This window comes from Perissodus microlepis, chromosome 1, assembly GCF_051167445.1.
Source record: "Perissodus microlepis isolate ML-2025 ecotype Zambia chromosome 1, ASM5116744v1, whole genome shotgun sequence".
Taxonomy (NCBI): Eukaryota; Metazoa; Chordata; class Actinopteri; order Cichliformes; family Cichlidae; genus Perissodus; species Perissodus microlepis.
Genome location: NC_140461.1, coordinates 16,415,794 through 16,436,857, shown reverse-complemented (window position 1 = coordinate 16,436,857; position 21,064 = coordinate 16,415,794). Strand labels below are relative to the sequence as shown.

The 21,064-nt window shown below is 40.8% G+C and overlaps 1 protein-coding gene across 3 annotated transcripts in view; it reads right to left on the bottom strand.

Annotated features, from left to right (window-relative positions):
• hipk3b (homeodomain interacting protein kinase 3b) overlaps positions 1–21,064 on the bottom strand; it is a 54,338-nt gene that overhangs the window by 7,691 nt on the left and 25,583 nt on the right. The window contains exons 3-15 of one of the 3 annotated variants that reach the window (XM_084932231.1): positions 10,147–10,270; positions 6,172–6,291; positions 5,607–5,693; positions 4,898–5,082; positions 4,647–4,806; positions 3,279–3,402; positions 3,034–3,155; positions 2,672–2,796; positions 1,823–1,990; positions 1,399–1,719; positions 1,163–1,309; positions 710–972; positions 394–445 (exon numbers count right to left, since the gene is read on the bottom strand). In XM_084932231.1, the coding sequence (XP_084788357.1) occupies positions 394–445; positions 710–972; positions 1,163–1,309; positions 1,399–1,719; positions 1,823–1,990; positions 2,672–2,796; positions 3,034–3,155; positions 3,279–3,402; positions 4,647–4,806; positions 4,898–5,082; positions 5,607–5,693; positions 6,172–6,291; positions 10,147–10,270 (1,998 nt within the window). Of the gene's footprint in view, positions 1–393; positions 446–709; positions 973–1,162; positions 1,310–1,398; positions 1,720–1,822; positions 1,991–2,671; positions 2,797–3,033; positions 3,159–3,278; positions 3,403–4,646; positions 4,807–4,897; positions 5,083–5,606; positions 5,694–6,171; positions 6,292–10,146; positions 10,271–21,064 lie in introns of all 3 variants that reach the window. The other 2 variants (XM_084932212.1, XM_084932222.1) reach the window with 2 other exon arrangements.

Here is a 21,064-nt window from a genome sequence, read left to right as displayed (position 1 = left end):
TGTGCCTTTAGTTGTAATAGTTTGGAGGTTAGAGACATAAAGGTAATATGAATCTGTATGATTTTCTAAGGATTTACAGTAAAACCTTGCACTTTAAAGGGTCTTATTAAAAAAAAAAAAAAAAGGCAGATCTTAAATGACAGTTGTTGCCCGTGGTCCCACTTACCACAACTGTTATAAAGTCTACATATAGCATGTGTCCAGTCTAGCACCAATAAAGAAATACTGACTGGTATCTTTGGGGCAATTGCACATGCCTTATGCAGATTCAAGAAATGCAAATCCACACAGAAACAGAGGGTCTCTCAGCCTTGAGTAAGAAGTGTTGACAGCAAACAGATATCCACTCCAACAATCAGAGCAGATATGTCAGGGCACGTAAACCATAATCACCTGTGAGAACTTCTGTGGCCTACTAAAACGACATAATCCAAGGTCACGTGACCTGTGGAGCAGACGGCAGCAGTGGTGACAAGACCTTTGAGCTAGCGCGACCTAGTCATGGATTTGCAAGTTGTCTGACTCAACAATTATTTAAAGTATACTTCAGACACTTAGCAATTGAGCACAATGAAGGAATATAGTCATGTTAACCATATCATTAACTATCATTTTAGTTTAGAATGATCAGTGTGTTAATCTACTGCTCATCCCCCTTTTAAGTAGAGTAAGAACGTGTATAAATCTGGCAGCAAATGTAAACCATTACCTGTGTTGCCATGAGTTTCACTGACTGCAGGGTTATTATTGTTGTTGTTCTGCACCCGCATTGGAGGCACCACAACAGTACGAACTGTTGGTTTGCTGGGCTCGGTCTCCGGGGCAACACATGCGACGCAAGGCTCGCAGTTCTGGTTGCTGTCAGCAATATAGCGCCTTTCTGTGAAGGGACTGTTGCTATGGCCAGAGGTATGTGATGCAGGCGAGCTGTCCACGGTGTCACAACCACTCTCCTGTTCATCGTCCGACATGCTGCAATAAGAATGAAGAAGGCAACTTAGCTTAGAACTTAGCTAAACAGAATATCTCTCAATGTTGCACACTTATTTTGGTTGTCATGTACTATTTTAAAATTTGGGCTAATCTGTCCAATGGAGACTTTTAAAACCAGGCAGTATCTCATCTGTTCAAGCACAGTCTGAAGCTACTATCCCTACTTTACCTGTTGGGGTGTTTGCAGGGAGATGTGCTGGACTGAGATGAGGCAGAAGAACTGGTGCTGAGCGTACTGTCTGGACTGCTGAGAGAACAGACTCTCTCCATACTGACGGTGCTCTGACATGCTTCACAATCTGCACTCCCCTTACATCTGTGTGCAGAGAGATGTATCAAATCAAACACTCAATTTGAATGTTTTAAAGAGATGTTAGGAAGAGGAGCATCGTAGTCAATACTCACTCTCCAATTGAATGTCTTTGCGCGCCCTCCTCCTCATCGCTGCTGATACTGATGACGCTAACAGTTGGGCTAGCGAGGTCAGAGATCACCATAGCCTGTCTCTGCTCCTGTGAAACTGAAAGCTCCTCGCAGTCTGGCTCCACTTTGCAGCAGTTCTCATCCTCCTCCTCCACCTGCTCTGTTCTTTGCTCCTCTCCAATAGCGTGGCCTTCCTCTGGACATCTGGCTTCCTGTACCTCGTCCACATTCTTTGCTGTATCGGCCATCTTTGGGGACTGACATGCTAAATTTTGGATGTTAGTGTTTTGGGAGATGTTACACCTAGAAAAGAACAGAGGAGGCTTTGTCAGATTCATGTTTTTGTGTCCTTATTTTTCTTCCTAAGGGAAGAAAAAAAAACCAAAAAAAAAAACATGCATCATACCTGTTCACAGACGGCTTGGCTCTCTTGTTGGCAGCTGGCTGTGGCCACACCACATGTGCAATGCCTATGTTGATTGGCTGGTGGGTGGACATGGTCATTTGGTTGGTTAAGAATGGCTGAGGGTGTGCAATCATGGAGCTGTAATGGTTACCATGGGGACGCACTTTCCTGCAAATAAAGCAAAGATCTCAAATTGTGCACAGCTTTCAATAAAATTGGTAGGTATAGCTACATCTCTACCAAAAGTACTTACTAAGAAGCTTTAGTTATTTTTAAGGAACTAAAAGCTTGCTTTGGACTGTTGGATGTCTGGACTGCCATGACAAAGATTAGACTAATTGTATCCACCACTTTGGGTGGGGACTCAAAAAGGCAAAAATGTTAAAAACAGTTGAAACATGTTTTATCAGCTATTATGAAGACTGAATGTGCAATGACCAAGGCAGTCTGGTTCAAATAAATGTTTGGTGCTGCAAGACACACACACAAAAACACACACACGCACACACACACACACTTCCCCAGAATTTATTCTAAACTGTAATTCCTGTGGTGGAATAACACAAAGTTTTGACAATAACACAGAGTTTTGACAAAGGTTTGTGGTCCCCGAGGAAACTTCCTGCAGCACAAATGCAGCTTATGACTCATAGATCGTTAACATTCAGTGGAGCAAGCACGCAGCATGAGAACAGCATGTCCATTCCTACCACACGGAAACTAAAGATAATTAAGCATCAATAATTTTTATAATATGCGATGGAACTATAAATACAGACGCGAAATGATATGGATGACACATCAGGAAGACGGTGTAGTGTAACCTCCTGAAATAGATGCATGTCTTACCCCCAGTCACCCAATCTCTGTGAGCCTGCCACTGTGTCCGACGCCATAGTGGTTGGTGGTGGGGGCACCGATGTCACCTGCTGCCAAGTGGGCACCAAGATTTGCTGTGCACGAGCTGACCAAGACTGTTGGAGTGCAAAGAAGCAAAGTTGCATCACTGCAGAATCTACTTTCATCAGGTTGTACATTAAAGGTCAACTCAGAACTTCTTTCGCACGTGGTTATTTCTCCCCTTTTAAATGACTCCCAAAAATGATTAATATATATTAAATGAAAAACATTTCATTGATCTAAGCACGCCAATCACCTCAAGCTAACATTTCATATCAGTACATATTCTGTCATTTTAAGTGCCTCCTTACCTGTGTGATGACTGCAGGTCTGATTTGTATGGGCTGGATTGAGGGTGCTTGTGTGACTAGTGGCACAGAGGCCTCCATTCGAACAGAGTAACCTGCTGGTTTAGCTGTGTTGTGGGGGATTCCTGCTGTGGGAGGTAATAGAAAATGTCTATGTTAAGTCTATCCACAAAAAGGAGAGTGACAAATAAATATAAGAATGACTGAAAGCATGACAAATAAATTAAATAAAGTTTTACATGTCCTACCTTGAATGGTTGGGGGACATAAAATGAGAGCCTGCTGAAATGATTCATTGCATCCAAATTGACCACTTCCTGTCTGCAGTGGTATGCCAGGGTGCATTACTGAGGCCGCTGATGGAGCTAACCCCTAAAGGAAAAAAAAACAATAATAAAAAGGGGATAATGGCATTTTTCAGATTTATTGTAATTACGATCAGTAGCACTGAAGAGCCAGCAGATGGCAACATGCCAGCAGCATTTTTTCCCCAGGTGAGAGAGATCAGAAACATATTAAATAGAGAAATTATTGGGTAGTCAGTTAACCTTTGGCTTAACAGTAGTATATAAGTCTACAGATAATGGTTCACAAGGTGTAGGCCCACCTGAAACCCATATCACACATAATTTCCTAAGTCGCTGAATCAAAGCAGGTTCAAGGTCCACTTTTGTACTAATGCAGTCCTTGAAGAAATGAAAGTCACTAAGCTTAAAGGATTGTGGTTATGCTCTTACGCTGTTGATATTCCCTGTTCTAAGACACCTTTTGCTATGAACATGCTCAAGAGTTGACTGGCCTTGGGGGTAAACAGTCGAGCATGTTCCTTTGCTTCCCTACTAATGCTTCTCTCGTGCCTGGGTATAATCACATTTATTGGCTAACAACAACTAGGTCTATACAGTCTGCTACAGCTTCTACATGTATCCCAGCCCCCGCACACATGACTGTAAACGCAAAGCAGCCTTTCAAATCGGTAATGCTAAGAAAGCCACCACATCCTGAATGATAAACATTGACTTTCTTTTATAGCGGCCCATAAACATAACAGAAATGACAGTGCATCAGTTTTATCGTTCAATAAATGCCATCTGGTACTCTTATCCGTTTTTAGTTCTGATTTGGAATGAGGGAGACATAATGTGATCTTCCCGTGTACTAATGGTTAACTATGTCACCATTACATTGTTATTCAGGTAATGTATGTATGCATGCATGTCACTATTAGTCATGTTCATTGTGAGTACATGTTAAATAAACTGAGTTGTTTTGCATTATAAAGATCCAAAACCCAAAAAAGGGTCAGTTGCTCTTTTCTCCTCAGCAACAACACTGATTTGCACTGTTGCCATGACCTCAGAAACATGACGTGTTTTTGTTGCCATGACAGCAGTGCGAGGACGCAATAAGACGGACAAGTCAGTACACAAAAAAGCAATAAAAGCAAGGTCTGTACAATTACTCTTCACAGAAGCACAAAAACAAAGCATATTATTATTATTAATTCACATCATGTGGGATTATTCCATCATTCAGGAAACAAAACTTTGTTTTTGAATATTTTAATTTATGGATGCAATAATTACTGTGTGTAAAAAGAATCAAAACCAACTTACTTGAGGATGGACAGCAGTCATCTTACTGAAAGGGTGATTGGCTGAGGCAGCAGCGGTTGTAGTTACAGGCCTGATGAAAGGCCCTTTGTTTCGGTTTGCGGCCTCATATGCACTGGGACGAGTCCAGCAAACATCCATGATGTGGAAACATGACTTCACACTGAAGACCGAGACATGGGGAGTACAAGTTACCGGTATATAAGAAGGTCAAAATTGCACCAGTTCCACAATATGAAGCAAAGGTAACTCACTGGTTGCTATGTGGAAAATCAAGCAGGTGCTGCATCGTCACAAATGGATGGCTGAGAGCTTCTGCGGGGGCAATCCTCTCTTCTGCATCAATCAACAGCATCTTCTTCAACAAGCTCACAAACTCCCGGCGATCTGCCTTCTCTGCCAGCAAGTCACTACCTTCCAAGTTCATCATCAAGTTCACCTGGAATACAAACATTTATTTAGGCTGACTTGTCAAAATAGCTGACAAGTAGCAGATAAAATAATCATCTTAAAAAAAAAAAAAAAAAAAAAGTAAATTATGACTCTATAATATAATCTGCTTAAAATTAATTAAAGCACTTTTATTGGAACACGCATTTTCCAGAAAAGCAAACGAACATAATTCACAAGAATCTCTAGTGACGTTTAAATCAAAAGTACAGACGTGAACAGGCATCGACAGTCACTGTGGGAATTTCCACCTGTGGTTTGTTTTGTGTGACTGAAACTTGAACCTTTTTGCTTCTGAATTTAAGTTTACCATTCAACTGAAGGGGGAAGGCAATTCAAGAGCAACTTTTTTTTTTCTTTCACAGTAATAACATGTGTGCTGTCTTCTCCTCATACATGTGTAGGTGTACTTCCTCTGGTAAAGACCTAGTAGCCTACAACGTCTAAACCTTTGATGTTGTACTTCCTCTGAAGTCCCGATAAGTACATTGTGGTCCAAGCTTTTGAACATACATGCGCTATGTCATCCAAACAGCTGAAGATGTACTTCCTTGCTTCCTTTGACTTCATTCCCGTCTCCACCTCATGCTCATCTGTTGACTGTAGACAAGAAAATATTTAGTGGAGATGTACCATATGAATGAAGTAGATCACTTGCTACTTGGGATTTGAATATTTTGTTACTATGAACTGAATCATTTGTATTCACAGCTTTAGCTGTAGCTGGGTCATTTACAGCTACCAATATATACTGGCTCTGCCAGTAAACTGTTTCATCAGAAAAGTCCAAAGAAAAGCCCTAATCTGATACTGAAATTTGTGGAGTGTAAATACAATATCTCCATTGTACTTGAGATAAGACAATGATCTTAATTATGTGTACAAGTTTCAGTTTACTGCAGGAAAGACACCGCCATGTCTATACTAGGAACAGCAACTACTGTTTACCGACAGGAAGAATGTATTTCCAATTCATCTTTACCTTTAAGCTTTTCCCAAAAAGGTTAGAAACTAGGTGCTTTAAATAAGGAATTCAAATTCTATACATTTCTGTGACTTGTATATAAACACTCCTCACCTTTAGTCTCCATGCTGCATAAGGCGAGTCAGACTCCTTACAAAAGAACCGAGCTGTCTTTGTCCCCGAATTTAATAAATGTTCTCCTGGCAAACCTTGCGTCTGAGAAATGTAGCGAATCTGTTGAATGTGAGAAGAGAAAGGGAGGAGAAAAGATTCCATGAAGAAAATAAAGTACTGTAATAGTCACTTCAGAAAGGAAGGCTGTTTTCACCATCATTATCACTCTCTCATAAAACTAACATCACTGCAGCACTGTTGTGTACAAATGGAAATTTACAAGGTCATTGGCAGTGACATCACACTAACAGGTCCCTCAGAGTTACTTTGTGTGGATGTGCGCACGGTGGTAACTGCTGAAAAGACCTTGAATGTGGCATGTTCTTGAAAGGTCTAAACCCAAATAAGACCTTATATCGAGTCTAGTTTGTGATGTCTGAAAGATGTCACTGTCTGTTCATGAAAACGTATGAAAACAAGGTTCCCATGGTCTCAAAGTCAAATACATTCCTGGGCAACGGCGCCTGTCAGTCACACACTGTGAGACAAGAATGTCATACACAGGTTTATGAAAGGACAGCAGTGAGAAGCCTGGCTGACGTCAATCACACCCAAGTGTAATGAACAACAATCATTACAGATTCAGCAAAGCTAAGACGCAGAGAGAGCAAAGAGCCACACTGTAGGAATGACAAAGATTAAAGGAACTGTACACACACACACATTCATATGTAGCACTAATAGACGAACATAATCCTATAACACTGTGAAATCAAGATAACTGTAAGGCAGAGAAACATTCATGTCCCCAATTGTATACTGGGATGCCAATGTTGCGTCGTCATTTCAACATATGCAGGTTTGTTTTTTAAACTTACATGTTTTTGTTGGAATCATTTACTCCGTTAATGTTCTTCTTGGCCTCTTTGGCCACCGTGATGCTTAAGCGTTAGCTAACTTGCATCAGAGTGTTATTGAGGTGCAAATTCTGCAATGTGTCTGTGTGTGGGTGGGACAGTTCATTCATATCAGTTGGCCATATGTGAGGTTATAAAGCACTGCATTCGCTCCCACTCTGATGGGATGCATGATGAGCGCAATCTTGTTTGTTAAGTGACTTTGATGGGATGGTGGAGATCCCCTTACATTCAACTATTACACAGCACACTGCATCACAGTCCATTTCACTTTTGCTTTTGGAAATGTTCTTCCTTTCATATCAAATCCCATATCCCCAATAAAGGCTGATTAAAGTACATCAAGAACTATTGATAAAATAATCAAAGATTACTGAAACTGCCAATTCTAATAAACTTTATCCCAAAAGTACCCCTAGCCTTAATTCCCCTCTTTTCATGAAATACTGCAGCTAAGCTTTAGTCATGTCAACAGCAACAGCCAAAAAAACAAAACATAAAAAAAAACCAAAAACAAAAAAACCAATGTGCGTGGGTGGGAAAATTTTTGTGATGGGAAAACCCTTATTTTTCCTTGAAGGCATGCCCTTGGTAAGAGCTTAAACCAGTGAGATCACTGGCGCAAAGCTACAGCTTTGCAAAACAACTATCAAGCGAGCCTGGGCCTGCTGCAGGGCAAACAGGAAGCACAGCAGCTTTTATTTTATGACAGTCCTGATAACAGAGCAGACTATAAATAATGCTTTTCAATGTACAATTAAAAAAAAAAAAAAAAAAAAAAAAAAAAAAATCTATCTATCTATCTATCTATCTATCTATCTATCTATATATATATATATATATCGATAGATCTATATATCTCTATATATATATATATCGATAGATCTATATATCTCTATATATAGATATCTATATATATCCATCTATCTATCTATATCTATATATCTATCTATATATCTATATATCTATATATCTATCTATATAGATATATAGATATATATAGATATAGATATATATCTCTTTTGACACTTTAACCCCTAATAACCCAACATTCTTTATTGGTGACCATGCATACAACCTCTTATTCTTATACAAGGTTGAGTACCAAAGGAAAATATTGGAAGAAATGATAGCAAGGACTCATTTTACTTCTGCAATTCCACATGCTGACTGCCACTGTTCTCACTTGCACGGCTTAGCAAGGAAGAAACAAAAAGAACTACGGAAAGGATATAAAAAAGGCCAAAGAGATAACGGGTGGTATAGTGGAGACCACAGCATCTTAGCTAATCGTAGCCACTAATAAGGCAACACTAACTAAGTGCATTAAAAACAGAAAAGAGGCCTCATGTAGAAGTAGAATATAACGTGACTAGGAGATGAGGTAAAAGTGGGGTTGAGTAAGTAAAAGGAAAGCAAGGAAGCAGGAGGAGCTAGAGTTATAAATACAATATGCTGTGTAGGATGGAATAAGACCCCATGTAGAAAGACGAGAAGAAAAAGGGAGAAGAAAGGGTGGCAGAGGGTCAGTCACTTCCTGGCAAATCAACCTATGACTCTTGGAAAATACCTCAAACCAACAAACCACTGCTTTGCTAAGGTTTGCAATGGAATTGCCAGTTAATGATTACTCATGACTTAAACTTCTCAAATGCTTTCATATAAGGAAACTAACACAATTGCCAATGTACCCTAGCAGAACATTTAGACTGAAAGACATCTTCTTTAACATGTATAAATTTGGAATGTTTACAATTTTGTAATTCAGCATGTTTCAATATAAGTGATGGTAGGTAGGCTCTGCTAAAGGACTGTAAGGCTGAAATGGAAAGAAAGTAGTTTTGTATGCATTTTTTCTTTTACTGACAGAGCTGTGGTTCTCTTTGGGAAAAAATAGTCAGACTGACTGATGATTAAATTCAAAGAAGGTTAATTGTACTGGTTGTTTTCCCATTCTTGGGGCAATTCAATAAGCATACAGGGAACCCTTTATACCAGTGGGCAGTCTTTCAGACATGTGGGTTTGGTATCACAGGACAGTTCAGTTTTTTAAAAAAAAAAAAAAAAAAAAGTATCAGTATTTCAACCATTTTGTGAAAATAAAAAAAAAAGAAAAAAAAGAATGAACTCTTCTCTACATGAAACCACTGCCACAATCGCCAGTGTTCGCATTGTGTTTAGATTCAAATACATAAAATTTAATCCTAACTTGAGGTGGTTCTCTCCAGATACCTCTAAAGCACTTGTGACATTCTGTCTGGCTTGTACAAAAACAAATTAATCATATTTAGGCCTGTCCTGCTGTGTTCGAGTCAAATCTCTTTCGGAGGAGTTGAGTTCTCTCTCCTGTCTCAGCCCAACAGAGAGTGAAAAATGATACCAGGGCATAAAAATACCTTGGTATGATTACAGTGTGCAGCACGCGGCTGAGGTGAGTAATGTAAAGTGCTGCATTGGACAGAAAGGATCCGACTGAGGCTCTGCTGGCAGGCTTTGAGTAGATGGGGCTCCGAGGCAGGGAGGGAAAGCCGCTCAGCATAAGCCCAGATCAGTCTAGTCCTGGGAAGACACTGTCAGGGCTCCACTGGGAGGGGCAGGCATCCAACAGCTTTTAATAGACATACCATCAACCACAAAAATATACCCTAATGCTCAGTGCCACAAATACAGTCCTCAGGGTCAGTACATCACAAAGAAACCAGAACATCAAGCGCCTCTTTTTTTTTCTTCTTCTTCTTTTTTAAACTGCAATTTTACACTCCTGGTCGCTTTCTTTGCTCAAACAATCCATCGCAATATTTATTTCAGAGCATAACTATGCACAAGAGCTTTTGTTTCCATAAACCTCCTAAGTTTTATTTTAAAAGCTTCTGTGTTTTGATGAAGAGGAGAAACTGAGTCACAGAAAGTAAAAGTAGAAGTTGGACATGCTTAATAAGTTACTTAAAAAACTGAAAAGAAGGGATAGTGGGCAGGTACACAGCAGAGATGAAGAGGCAGAAAATCCCCAGAAAAAGAAATGAGGCAAGAGTGCACGGTGAGAAGGTTAGCTGTTTACCTGGTCGTACTCCAGGGCCCCGGGGTAAAGAGGCCAGCCCAGAAAAAGCTCCGCTATCACGCAGCCTAGGGACCACATGTCTATGGCTTCACAAAACGGCAATCCCAAAATAATCTCTGGAGCCCTGTGGAGCAGAGAAAAAACAAAAAATACTTAAGTACCTTCAAAATGCTTTTAAAATTCATACATGACTGTACTAAAAATAAATGTTCTATTGTGCCTTTTTTAATAGAAAAAGAGCATATACAAATAAATCCAACCACTTCACTTATTTTTTTATTTATTTTTTTAATTGCAAACTACAAATCTTCATAAAAATACCAAATTTGCATTTTGCAGGGCCTTTGCTGTTACAGCCATTTAAAAGCAAGAGTTACGAGCTTAGCTATTAACAAATTTAAAATGTGCAGACATAATCCATGCATCAATAACACCTTAAAATCTTTCCTTCATTAGAAAAAACAAATGTTTGCTGAAAATGTTAGTCGTATAAACCAGAGTTGAAGTATTGAGCAAACAGTGGCACTGAATTCCTGATGATAGCCAGTCAAATAGGATTGTGCTTTACGTGTGTAACAGTGCCAAGAGAATTGTAAGCCAGTACTGTGTGTGTTCTGGAGCTGGAGTGCGTCAGCAGGCCATGCCAGTGGGTTAGCAGGTCAGCCAGGCTGGGATCAGAGCTTTGACAGGCTTTGACGCTCAAGTCTGAGAGAAAATAAGAGCCGTAGTCACTAGTTTATTTAACCCCACATGCTTGCTCAGTGTTACGTCTCCATAAAAGCACTGCAATGCCACTTCAAGGGAAAGGCTCATGGTGACACAAGTCTGTCAGGATGAATATGTGTAAAATATGCTGACAGTCAATAACTTAGTATTCAGAACACACCACAAACCTTAGCAACATGACAGAGCACTGACAGGATCATGTATTCAGAGCTCACAAACCTTAATGTGCAGGAGTGACCTCCAAGCTCATTAAAATCAATAAGACACTAGCAGTATCTAGCACACCAACAGTACGTACTAAACAGAGGCTTCACAAAGCTGCTTTTCAGAATAATGTCTTAAGAGTGCCATTCAGTTCATTGCAGAAAGAAATAATGCTTTTTTTATGCCATGTCTAAAATTATGAATAGTATGTGCAAGAACTTAGTTTAAAAAAAAAAAAAATCAATATATACAATTTTTTAATCCAAAGGGCTAACAGAAAACTCAACATAATTTCTTCAACTTTTTGAAAAATGTATCAGTATACAGATTTAAATATCGTACCAGATGCTTATGGATGCATTTTCTATTTTCTATCTCTCCGTGAATTGCTACCTTATCGTGGTGGAGGGGTTTGTGTGTCCCAGGGATCCCAGGGGCTATGTTGTCCGGGGGCTTTTGGCCCCTGGTAGGGTCTCCCATGGCAAATTGGTCCTGGGTGACGGACCAGACAAAGAGCGATTCAGAAGACCCTTATGAGGAAAACATCGAGGGAACAGTTTACCCTGCCCGGGATAGGGTTACCAGGGCCCCGCCCTGGAGCCAGGCCCGGGGAGGGTGCCCAAGGGAGAGCGTGTGGTGGCTGGGCCTTAGTCCATGGGGCCCGGCTGGGCACAGCCCGAAAACGGGACATGGACCCATCCTCCTGCAGTCCCACCACCCGCAGGAGGTGCCATAGGGGTCGGGTGCATTGCGTGCTGGGTGGCGGCCAGGAGCAGAGGCCCCGGCGGAGGCTCCGGCGGACTGATCCCCGGCTACCAAGATTGGCAATTGGGACATGGAATGTCATCTCTCTGGTGGGGAAGGAGCCTGAGTTAGTGTGTGAGTTTGAGAGGTACCACTAAATGTAGTCGGGCTCACCTCTACGCATGGCTTGGGTTCTGGAACCAGTCTCCTGGAGAGGGGGGGTTTTGCCCCTGGTGAGAGGCGGCGGGCTGGGATGACTATTCTAATATCCCCTCGGCTTGCTGCCTGTACGTTGGGGGGTTCTTCCCGGTAGATTAGAGGGTTTGTTCCCTACGCCTTAGGGTCGGGGAACGGGTCCTGACTATCATCTGCGCTTATGCGCCGAGTGGCAGTTCAGAGTACCCAGCCTTCTTAAGAGTCCCTGGGTGGGGTGCTGGAAGGTGCTCCACCTGGAGACTCTGTTGTCCTACTGAGAGACTTCAATGCTCACGTGGGTAACGACAGCAAGACCTGGAGGGGCGTGATTGGGAGGAACGGCCTCCCTGATCTGAACCCAAGCAGTGTTTTGTTATTGGACTTCTGTGCAAATCACAGTTTGGCCATAACAAACACCTTATTCGAACATAAGAGTGTCCAGTGCACGTGGCACCAGGACCCTCTAGCCCGCAGGTCGATGATCAAATTTGTAATCGTATCACCAGACCTGCGACCATATGTTCTGGACACTCGGGTAAAGAGAGGGGCTGAGAGGTCAACTGATCACCATCTGGTGGTGAGTTGGATCAGGTGGCGGGGGAGGACACTGGACAGACCCAGTGCACCTAAACGCGCAGTGAGGGTGTGCTGGGAACGCCTAGCAGAGGCCCCAGTCCGTGAGATCTTCAACGCACACCTACGGCAAAGCTTCAACAGCATTCCGAGGGAGACTGGGGACATTGAGTCCGAATGGACCATGTTCAGCATCTCCATTGCCAACGCTGCTGCATTGAGCTGCGGCTGCAAGGTGGTTGGTGCCTGTCGTGGTGGTAATCCCCGAACTAAATGGTGGACACCAGAGGTAAAGGGAACCACCAGGCTGAAGAAGGAGTCCTATCGGGCTTGGTTAGCCTGTGGGACTTTGGAGGCCGCTGACAGGTACCGACAGGCCAAGCAGAATGCGGCAGTGGCTGAAGCAAAAACTCGGGTGTGGGAGGAGTTCGGAGAGGCCAATGGAAAAAGACTTTCAGACTGCCTTCAAGAGATTCTGGCTAACCGTCAGGCGTCTCAGGGGAAAGTGGTGCTCTACCTGCACTGTGTATAGTGCTGGTGGAGCGCTGCTGACTTCGACTGAGAAAATTGTCGGGCGGCAGAAGGAATCCTTCAAGGACCTCCTTAATCCCACTGACACGTCTTCTGAAGAGGAAGCAGAGTCCAGGGATGAGGGGGATGACCCGCCAAGGATGTGCTGGAGAGATTATATCTCTCGGCTAGCCTGGGAACGCCTTGGTGTTCCCCGGATAAGCTAGAGAAGGTGGCTGGGGAGAGGGAGGTCTGGGCTTCTCTGCTTAGGCTGCTGCCCCCGTGACCCGGTCCCGGATAAGCGGAAGAAGATGGATGGATTGATGATGGGTGGATACAAATAACTACAGATAATGGCATTGCTCAGAATAACTTGGCCCCAAGATTACATTGGTGAGAAACCCAAGAAATAGAGAGTTATTTAATTTCCATTAAGCATATACATAACAGTAAAATAATCCATTGCATTGAACTGTCGTACACACACGCGCGCGCAGAGGCGCACACACACAGTTTAATTTCAAAGAAATCTGCTCATGAAATATCTTGGGTCTGCCATTTTGCAAACTGGACATATGAACCAAGATGATCCTGTACTTTCAATGTACATATTAAAGGGATCCAGGGTACAAGCAGTCAGCAACTCTGTGAAGTCATATCAGACTAAAGGGCGTGGGACACATGGAGAGAAACAGGAAACCAACCGTCACCTATTAAAAACAAATGCAACAGCTGCTTGAGTAGCCAACATAGTACCAGAAAACCTAGGTAGAAGGTATGCGAACCATTTCCGCCTTACAGGCCTGTCCTATTTATATTAAAAAAAAAAAAAAAAAAAAAAAAAGAGGTTTTCCCCTTGAGGAGTGAGGAGCCACATATCAACACATCCTCTCATTCAGATATGCATGGAAGTATCATGTTATACGAGAAATGTCCAACCACTGTGACAAATTACCCACACGTTCAGCTGCCTTTTCAGTGAGTCTCTTGTCCCACAGACAGACTGTATTTTAGCCTACAACTGTCAACTGTCCTCTGTGCTTTCTCAGAGAGGAAGGCATAGAGAAAAACGAACCACTTCTTCACCTGACACAGGTTTTGGCTGAAGTGGTCCTCCAGCTTAGAGCAGCTCTTCAGAGCAGAAAAGTAGTACTATAAAAAGCTGCAGTCTAAGGCGGGGCAATATCAGCTAGTCTTTCTGCAGAAAAAAAAAAAAGACTCACTGAAGAGGCAGCTGAATAACATTGAGAAAAAGCATCATACACGCCGAGCAGGAAGGAAGCATGAGAAGTAAAGGCCGGGGGACTAGCTGCTTGGCAATAACTGAGCTTTCAAAATAAGATGCTAATATTCTCTCGGAAGGAAATAAAAAATAATAATGCTAAAATGGATCACTGATTATTAATATACTTTAGCAGCCAGCAAGAAATGTCTGTGTGTGGGGAAACAATGTAGCATAGGGTTGATAAGTCTCATTAAAACAAATGCAAGGCATCACTAAGTATGTCTTCCAGTTAGGCACCACTGTGTAACTAAAAACCAAAGTTCTTTTCACAACGAAATGCCAAATCAAATCGAACAACAGCTCCATCTTCATCTGTGACACCCTACCTGCTCAGAAAAATTAAGATTCACACAATTATTCTGGTGTCAATAACCTTCCTTTATGCACAATCCTTCTCTATTTCTAAAAGTCAAAGTCAGTGTACTAAGTCCCACACAAACAATGCCCCCACTTATTCAAAACAATCCAGTATTATGGCTTTATAAGCATCAGTACAGCATTTTTGTCAGAGAAATATACAAAATGTCAACATGAGGGCGTAGAATGGTTGCTGACCACATTAATTGTTTTCCTTGCAAGAGCCCTGAGCCATCAACAAAATCATGGACTTAAAGAATGCATCAGAGGTCTGATAAATAATCATGTGAATTAAAGCGGGTGACTCATTTATTTATTTCAAAATATAAAGATTAATATTCTTGTTGATACACATACAGCACACATAGAAAATGAGTGCATTTTCTTCTGCTCTTCTGAATGCACAATAGTAATACGACACATAAAATGCCAAACGGAAATAAAGAGTACAAAGAAAGACAGAAAAACGGAAAACTGCAGGACTCCTTCATTTAGTTTTGGGGGATAAGTGGATGTTGCCATGGTTGCCGGGCTCCATCCTAATCAACCTAACTCAAGCTCACCGCCTTTCTATGAAACTGAATCTGTTTTTCATTCTGAGGATATGACGCACAAGTTGAGATAGTGAAGCCTTGTGACTCTTCACTGCCACGTGCAAGAATCCCAGAAAAAAAACAAAAAAAAGACAGGTACAACAAAACTGTCTACATCATGTTACAGACCCACTTCATAAAACTGAGCAGGAATAAGTGTGCACGGGGAATAAATGAATGGAGGAATAGACAAAAAACTCAAAGTCAAATGATAAAGCATCCGGTAAGCACAAATGTTCAGAAGCAGTGACCTGATGCCTCATAGCTACTCCGCAATGGGTACCAATTCATCCAAAACCAGTTTATGTTTTACAAGCACAGAATACAGCAACAGATCAATGCTGCATTATTTTACTTTTACAGGCTATTAAATGCAGTCAATCTGCTTCTAATGTTTTAGTGTGCTGTAAACCTACAATGTTTTTCTCCATTAGAAGACAAAAGAGTGTCCATTAGGTTTGTTGACTGATGCTACTGCATGAGTTAAGAACAAGTCTAATTTGTGAGATACGAGTTGACTATTATATTACTTTCCTCACAGCTTCAAAGCTTCCAGAAGGCCTCATCTGTTATCTCTGAAACGTACCTTCAGAAGTAACGAAGAGAAAAAATAGATATTTATATAACAGTTTTAGCTTTGGCATTTCAACCTTTCTGTTACAGAAAAAGTGCTCTTTTAGCAGGTTAGTTGACAAGAAAGCTCGCATATTGCCTTGGCAGTTTTGTATTCTCAATAGGACTGCCACGATTAGTCGACTAGTCACGATTACGTCGACTATTAAAATCGTCGACGACTAATTTAATAGTCGACGCGTCGTTTGAAGCTTTGTAAGATCCCAAAAGACGCAGGAATAAGTAGTAGTATTTAAGAGTGTAATAACGGACTGAAACAGAAGATGGCAGCACTGCATGTACAAGGATGCCAGCTGCCGTTAAACCCCGAAGAAGAAGAAGCTCTGTCCCAGAATTCATAGCGCAGCCCAGCTCAGTTTCCAACAATGGCGGCAGCTAGTTAGTTTTAATATTACTCTTATTATTCTTTCTGGGTTACAAAATAAACGTTTAACATATTTTTAGGCGAGAAAGTAACTGTGTAAACCTCAAATATCTGCTCAGTTTATCAAGACACCACATATTTTCAAAAGCGCTCCGACGTTTTCGGAGACGTCTGTTACTCACTAGCTCGATAGCTAGCCGGGGGCAAGGCTCACTAGAGCCCGTGAGAACACCGGACTCCCAGCAAATCGTTTTCAAACCCACCGCCGTCTTTCGCTACTCAGGTCAAACATATATAAGTCACTTAGATAACTTAAAAATGTTATTGTTTGGCTTTTTTCAGTATTTTATTTCTTCCTGAGTAAATCGGTTTGGCTGAGAAATAAAGTTTTTACACAGCTGAATAAACGTCAAGCAGACAACTGATTATCAGAAGTGTGAGATGCTCGAGAATATACTCCGGTGTCCTGTTATATTTTAGATAGCAAGGAGCAGACGGCTGAGTTTATTAAACTTCACTGAAACAACCTGCAGATTTCATTAAAATTTAACAAACTATCATCTTGTCTTTATTTTTAGTTAGCACATACCTTAAACACTTCAAGCTGTAAGCTAATAATAGTTATATAAGAGCAGATGCATGCTGGTGCAATAAGCTGTACGTTTTACGTCCAATGGATGCATGATCTGATTAGTCGACTAATCGCAAAAATACTCGGTGACTAGTCGACTATCAAAATAATCGTTTGTGGCAGCCCTAATTCTCAATAAGCTTTAAAGAGGACACCTGGCCCAGTTGAAGTGTGGATTCCAGTTTGTCAGTCTGGTGACTCAAACAGAGTGAATCTTCCACACTGATCTTATTTATAAGGTGCTTTGCAAACTCGAACATTACAGCTAACAGCTGGATTTTCCCGTATGACTGCAGCTAGCCAAACAGCGACAGCCAATTACTGCTGAAGAGACAGACAGTGAAAGTGGACAGTATATCCTCTGTTTCCTAACAAAACTCATTGTTGCAGCCTGGAGCAGCACTAAAGTGATTCCCTTAAACTGATTTTTAGTTCTAGTGTCGTCATGCTCCTCTACATAAAATTCTATCACTAGCGAGTTAACATAAATTAATTTAAGTCTATTATCCGCAACCAACCACATGACCTTCCAGGTCACCTTCCGTACTGACAGAATATGGCGCTAAACATGTTTTTAAAACTTTAAGCACTTATTTCTTAATTGCACCTTCAAAGTGCAGAAAATAAAAAGTCTTAAAAATTGAAGTTGCACAACACCTGCATTCCTCTTGCTCTGCCCACAAGTGTATGGCTTCCCTTTCAAGTTGGTAAGAATTTATCAAGCATCTAAGTAACTGCCCACGTCTTCAGAGGTAAGGGGAAAGTGCCGAGTATACACGTTGTGGATGCAGTTAACTTTAAGATCTAAGAACTACCAAAGAAAAGAGAGATGTAGAGGAAAAACAAGCAAACAAAAGAACCAGATGCCCCTCTGGCACAGAAGCTAAGCAAAGTCTTGCTGAAGGACGGGGAATAACAGCCCAATTCACAATATAATACCATCAGCATGTTAGCAATCATGATGGTATTACAATACAGTGATTCTATGAGACACAGTCAGATAGACTAAAGGGACAATACAGACGAATTGCGTCTTTGTATTATCAGGTTTAGTCAATTTTAATAATGTGGTAATATAATAAGTTTACTTTGTTTCTTCTTCACCAAATGTTAGGTTACTTAAGTGCTTCTGTTCACTTTACCCGCATTAGTAATAACTGCTTATCAAATAAAGTCCTTAAACTGGTGCAAAGTCAAATAGACACAAGAATTAAGAGTGCTTGAACATTTTAACAGAAACAGATATTTGCCAACTGTGTATGGCAAACGACACAATACATTGCCATATACTCCCAACAGAGACCATGGCAAAACAATTGGGAGCCACACACACAGACACACACAAAAAAAAAAAAAAATTCTTAACAGTAACTATACACAACAATTATACCCAATATCTCACATTCTACATCCTTCCCAGCGTCCTAGTAACAGGATAAAAGATGGAGGTGGCAACAATATAACCCATTGGTTTGTAAAGACCATTCACTGTGGTCAAGTTGGAATTTTGAAACCAGATGTGAGAACAGGGGTGGATTTGATTGCCAAACCCCAAAAGAAAAACTTGTCAATCACAGGTTATTAGCCAATGAGCATATCTTAGACAGTCCTCCTTTCTGAACTTGACAATGGGCAATATTTTCAGAGAATCTTTCATTTATTATGATTCAAAATAGGTGACCGAGCCAATATACTGATCAGAAAGGTTTTTACAGATTACAGACCTCTGCATTGGCTTCACCTTCCAAAGCCCAAAATTATATCTTTTTTTTTTAATACCTTCTATGGACAAAACCAGAAATTTTACTTGGAAGAACATAAGTAATCCACGTGTTTGTGCTGTGTTGTAAGTAATTTGTTAACTGGTGTGGATTGAACAATTCTATGGTTTTATAGACACATAAAATATTTAGGCCGACACAGTGTAGGATTTGGTTTGGTGAGGTCACTTCAGAACAAGGCGTTAATACGTTAATAACACTGCACTGACCGCTACCTTGCCTTTGACAGAAATCATCCTACTAAACATGAATTCTTATTCATGGCCATTATCTCACAATACAGAAATAGTCCTTGGGTCTTTACTTTGAGGACAAAGCAGGGTGGATTAAAGTGTAAAGAGATATCTAACTAGCTCATACAGAAAAGAGCAAATAAGGGTGGTTACACATTAGAAGAGGGAAGGATCACTGTCGCTGCATGCTTACACAAGCCTTTGAGTAAAACTGTTGTGACAGAGACATTTATTTGAACCACACTGCAGTTGTTATAAGGTCAGCTAAAAAGAAGAACTGACAACATGGTTCCTCCATGAAGGAAGAATGGAGCCACACTGCATGCTTTTACCAGGAACTGCAATACCACACACACACACTCAGAGCTTCCTGCATTATTCAGTGAAACACAGAGGCAGTGTAACAAAGGGCGGGGGAACCACTTGCACTTTGATCTACACAGGCTTTAGATTAAGGATACAAAGCTTTCAGGCATGTTTCACAGATGTAAACCATTCAACGTGTTGACATAGAGCTGAGCTTTAGGAAAGCCTTTTTTCCAGTTCAGGTGTAATGTGTTTTTTACTGTTTTGATGGTTTTAAGAAGGTACTTAAGATGGCCTAAAGAAATTGTTTCTGGGCTTAGGGTGACAGGAAAACGAAATACCTCTGGATATTTAAAATCCACTGGGAAGACTGTGGAAAAATTGCATGTACTTGCCAGCTTACATTTTTTTACCCCTAAAATACTACTCTCTAAAACGAAGTAACTACAGAACAGAGTAGAAAGCAGATATTGGATTCAAAGCTTTAAAGCTAAACTTGCAGTTTTGTTTTCCCCCTTATGTTTGTGCTCTAAGCTACCAACTCAAAGAGACAAAAGCAAAACCATTTAATTTGATGCAGTACTAACAACTAAAAGAACAATGTTTTAGTGAACTGTAGCTTTACAGCATTGATAATAATACTACAAAGTTCATTATTCAAATAATATTTGTATCAAAACAAAAAAAGTGTCTATACTGAGTTATGTTCACATATATTTAATCTTTTGAAACATAAAATTCTACATTCTTTGTGGGGTTACTGATATTGCCTGTGGTAAAATGCTCTATTACCTGCTCCAATAAAAAAAAAAAAAAAAAAAAAAAAAAAAAAAAAAAAACACCAGCTTTAGCTCTTCATACCATCATACTGTTTGTAGGGCTGGGGAATATTCTCCTGAGTCCAAACTTCACCCCGTGACACCAACAACAGCTAATACCACTCTGGTGGGAGTGCAAATGTGCCGTTGGGAGTTTACAAAAGGAGCCATCCACACCACTCTGACACAAACATAATAATGGAACAAACCTACTGCTGTTTGTGAGAGCATTTAGAATAACAAAAAGTACTATGAGAACTAGTCTCGACAGTGCATAACTTTTAAGTGCTTGCCAAATGACAGACTGCAAGCCAGTGCAAGCTACTTTGACCACATCAATACTTAGAAAAAACCCTTTACCCAACAGTCTAGAGAAGGACTTTGTTCATAAAAGGGAAGATGCTTGTGTGTGCACAAGTTTCCATGCCCACAAATAAGTTTCTAAGAGTGTCCAATGGAATAAATGCTCACAGACCTACTTTTCAAGGACACTTAATCCATCAGTCTTAGGCCAACTATTCTACACATGGATAGGAGAATGACGCACAGCTTATTGTTTCACAGAATTAATGACCATGTCAATGTAAACCTGTCTCAATCACTCATTTCTGTGATTTATCCCATTAAAAAAAATTTTTTGAAGAACATTTCCTGCAAGAGAATGGTATTTGCTCCTGGGGAGGCTTGTTAATGAACTAGCAGAAAATGTCATGAACTCCTCCCAGTAAAGACTCAGGATACTTACCATGATATGTTCACAGTAAATAAATACAACTTAATATTTCCAATTTCCAAATATTAAAATAGCAGATGATTGGAGGGACTGTAATTTTTAGATGTCAATTCTACCCTGGAGTTATGAGCACTCCAGCTTTGCTGACTATGCAAACTGGAGTGGCAAATTACAAGTGGCCAACGGCCAAATGCTTGTAAATTGTGGCAGCAGTCAGTGTATCTGTCAAACT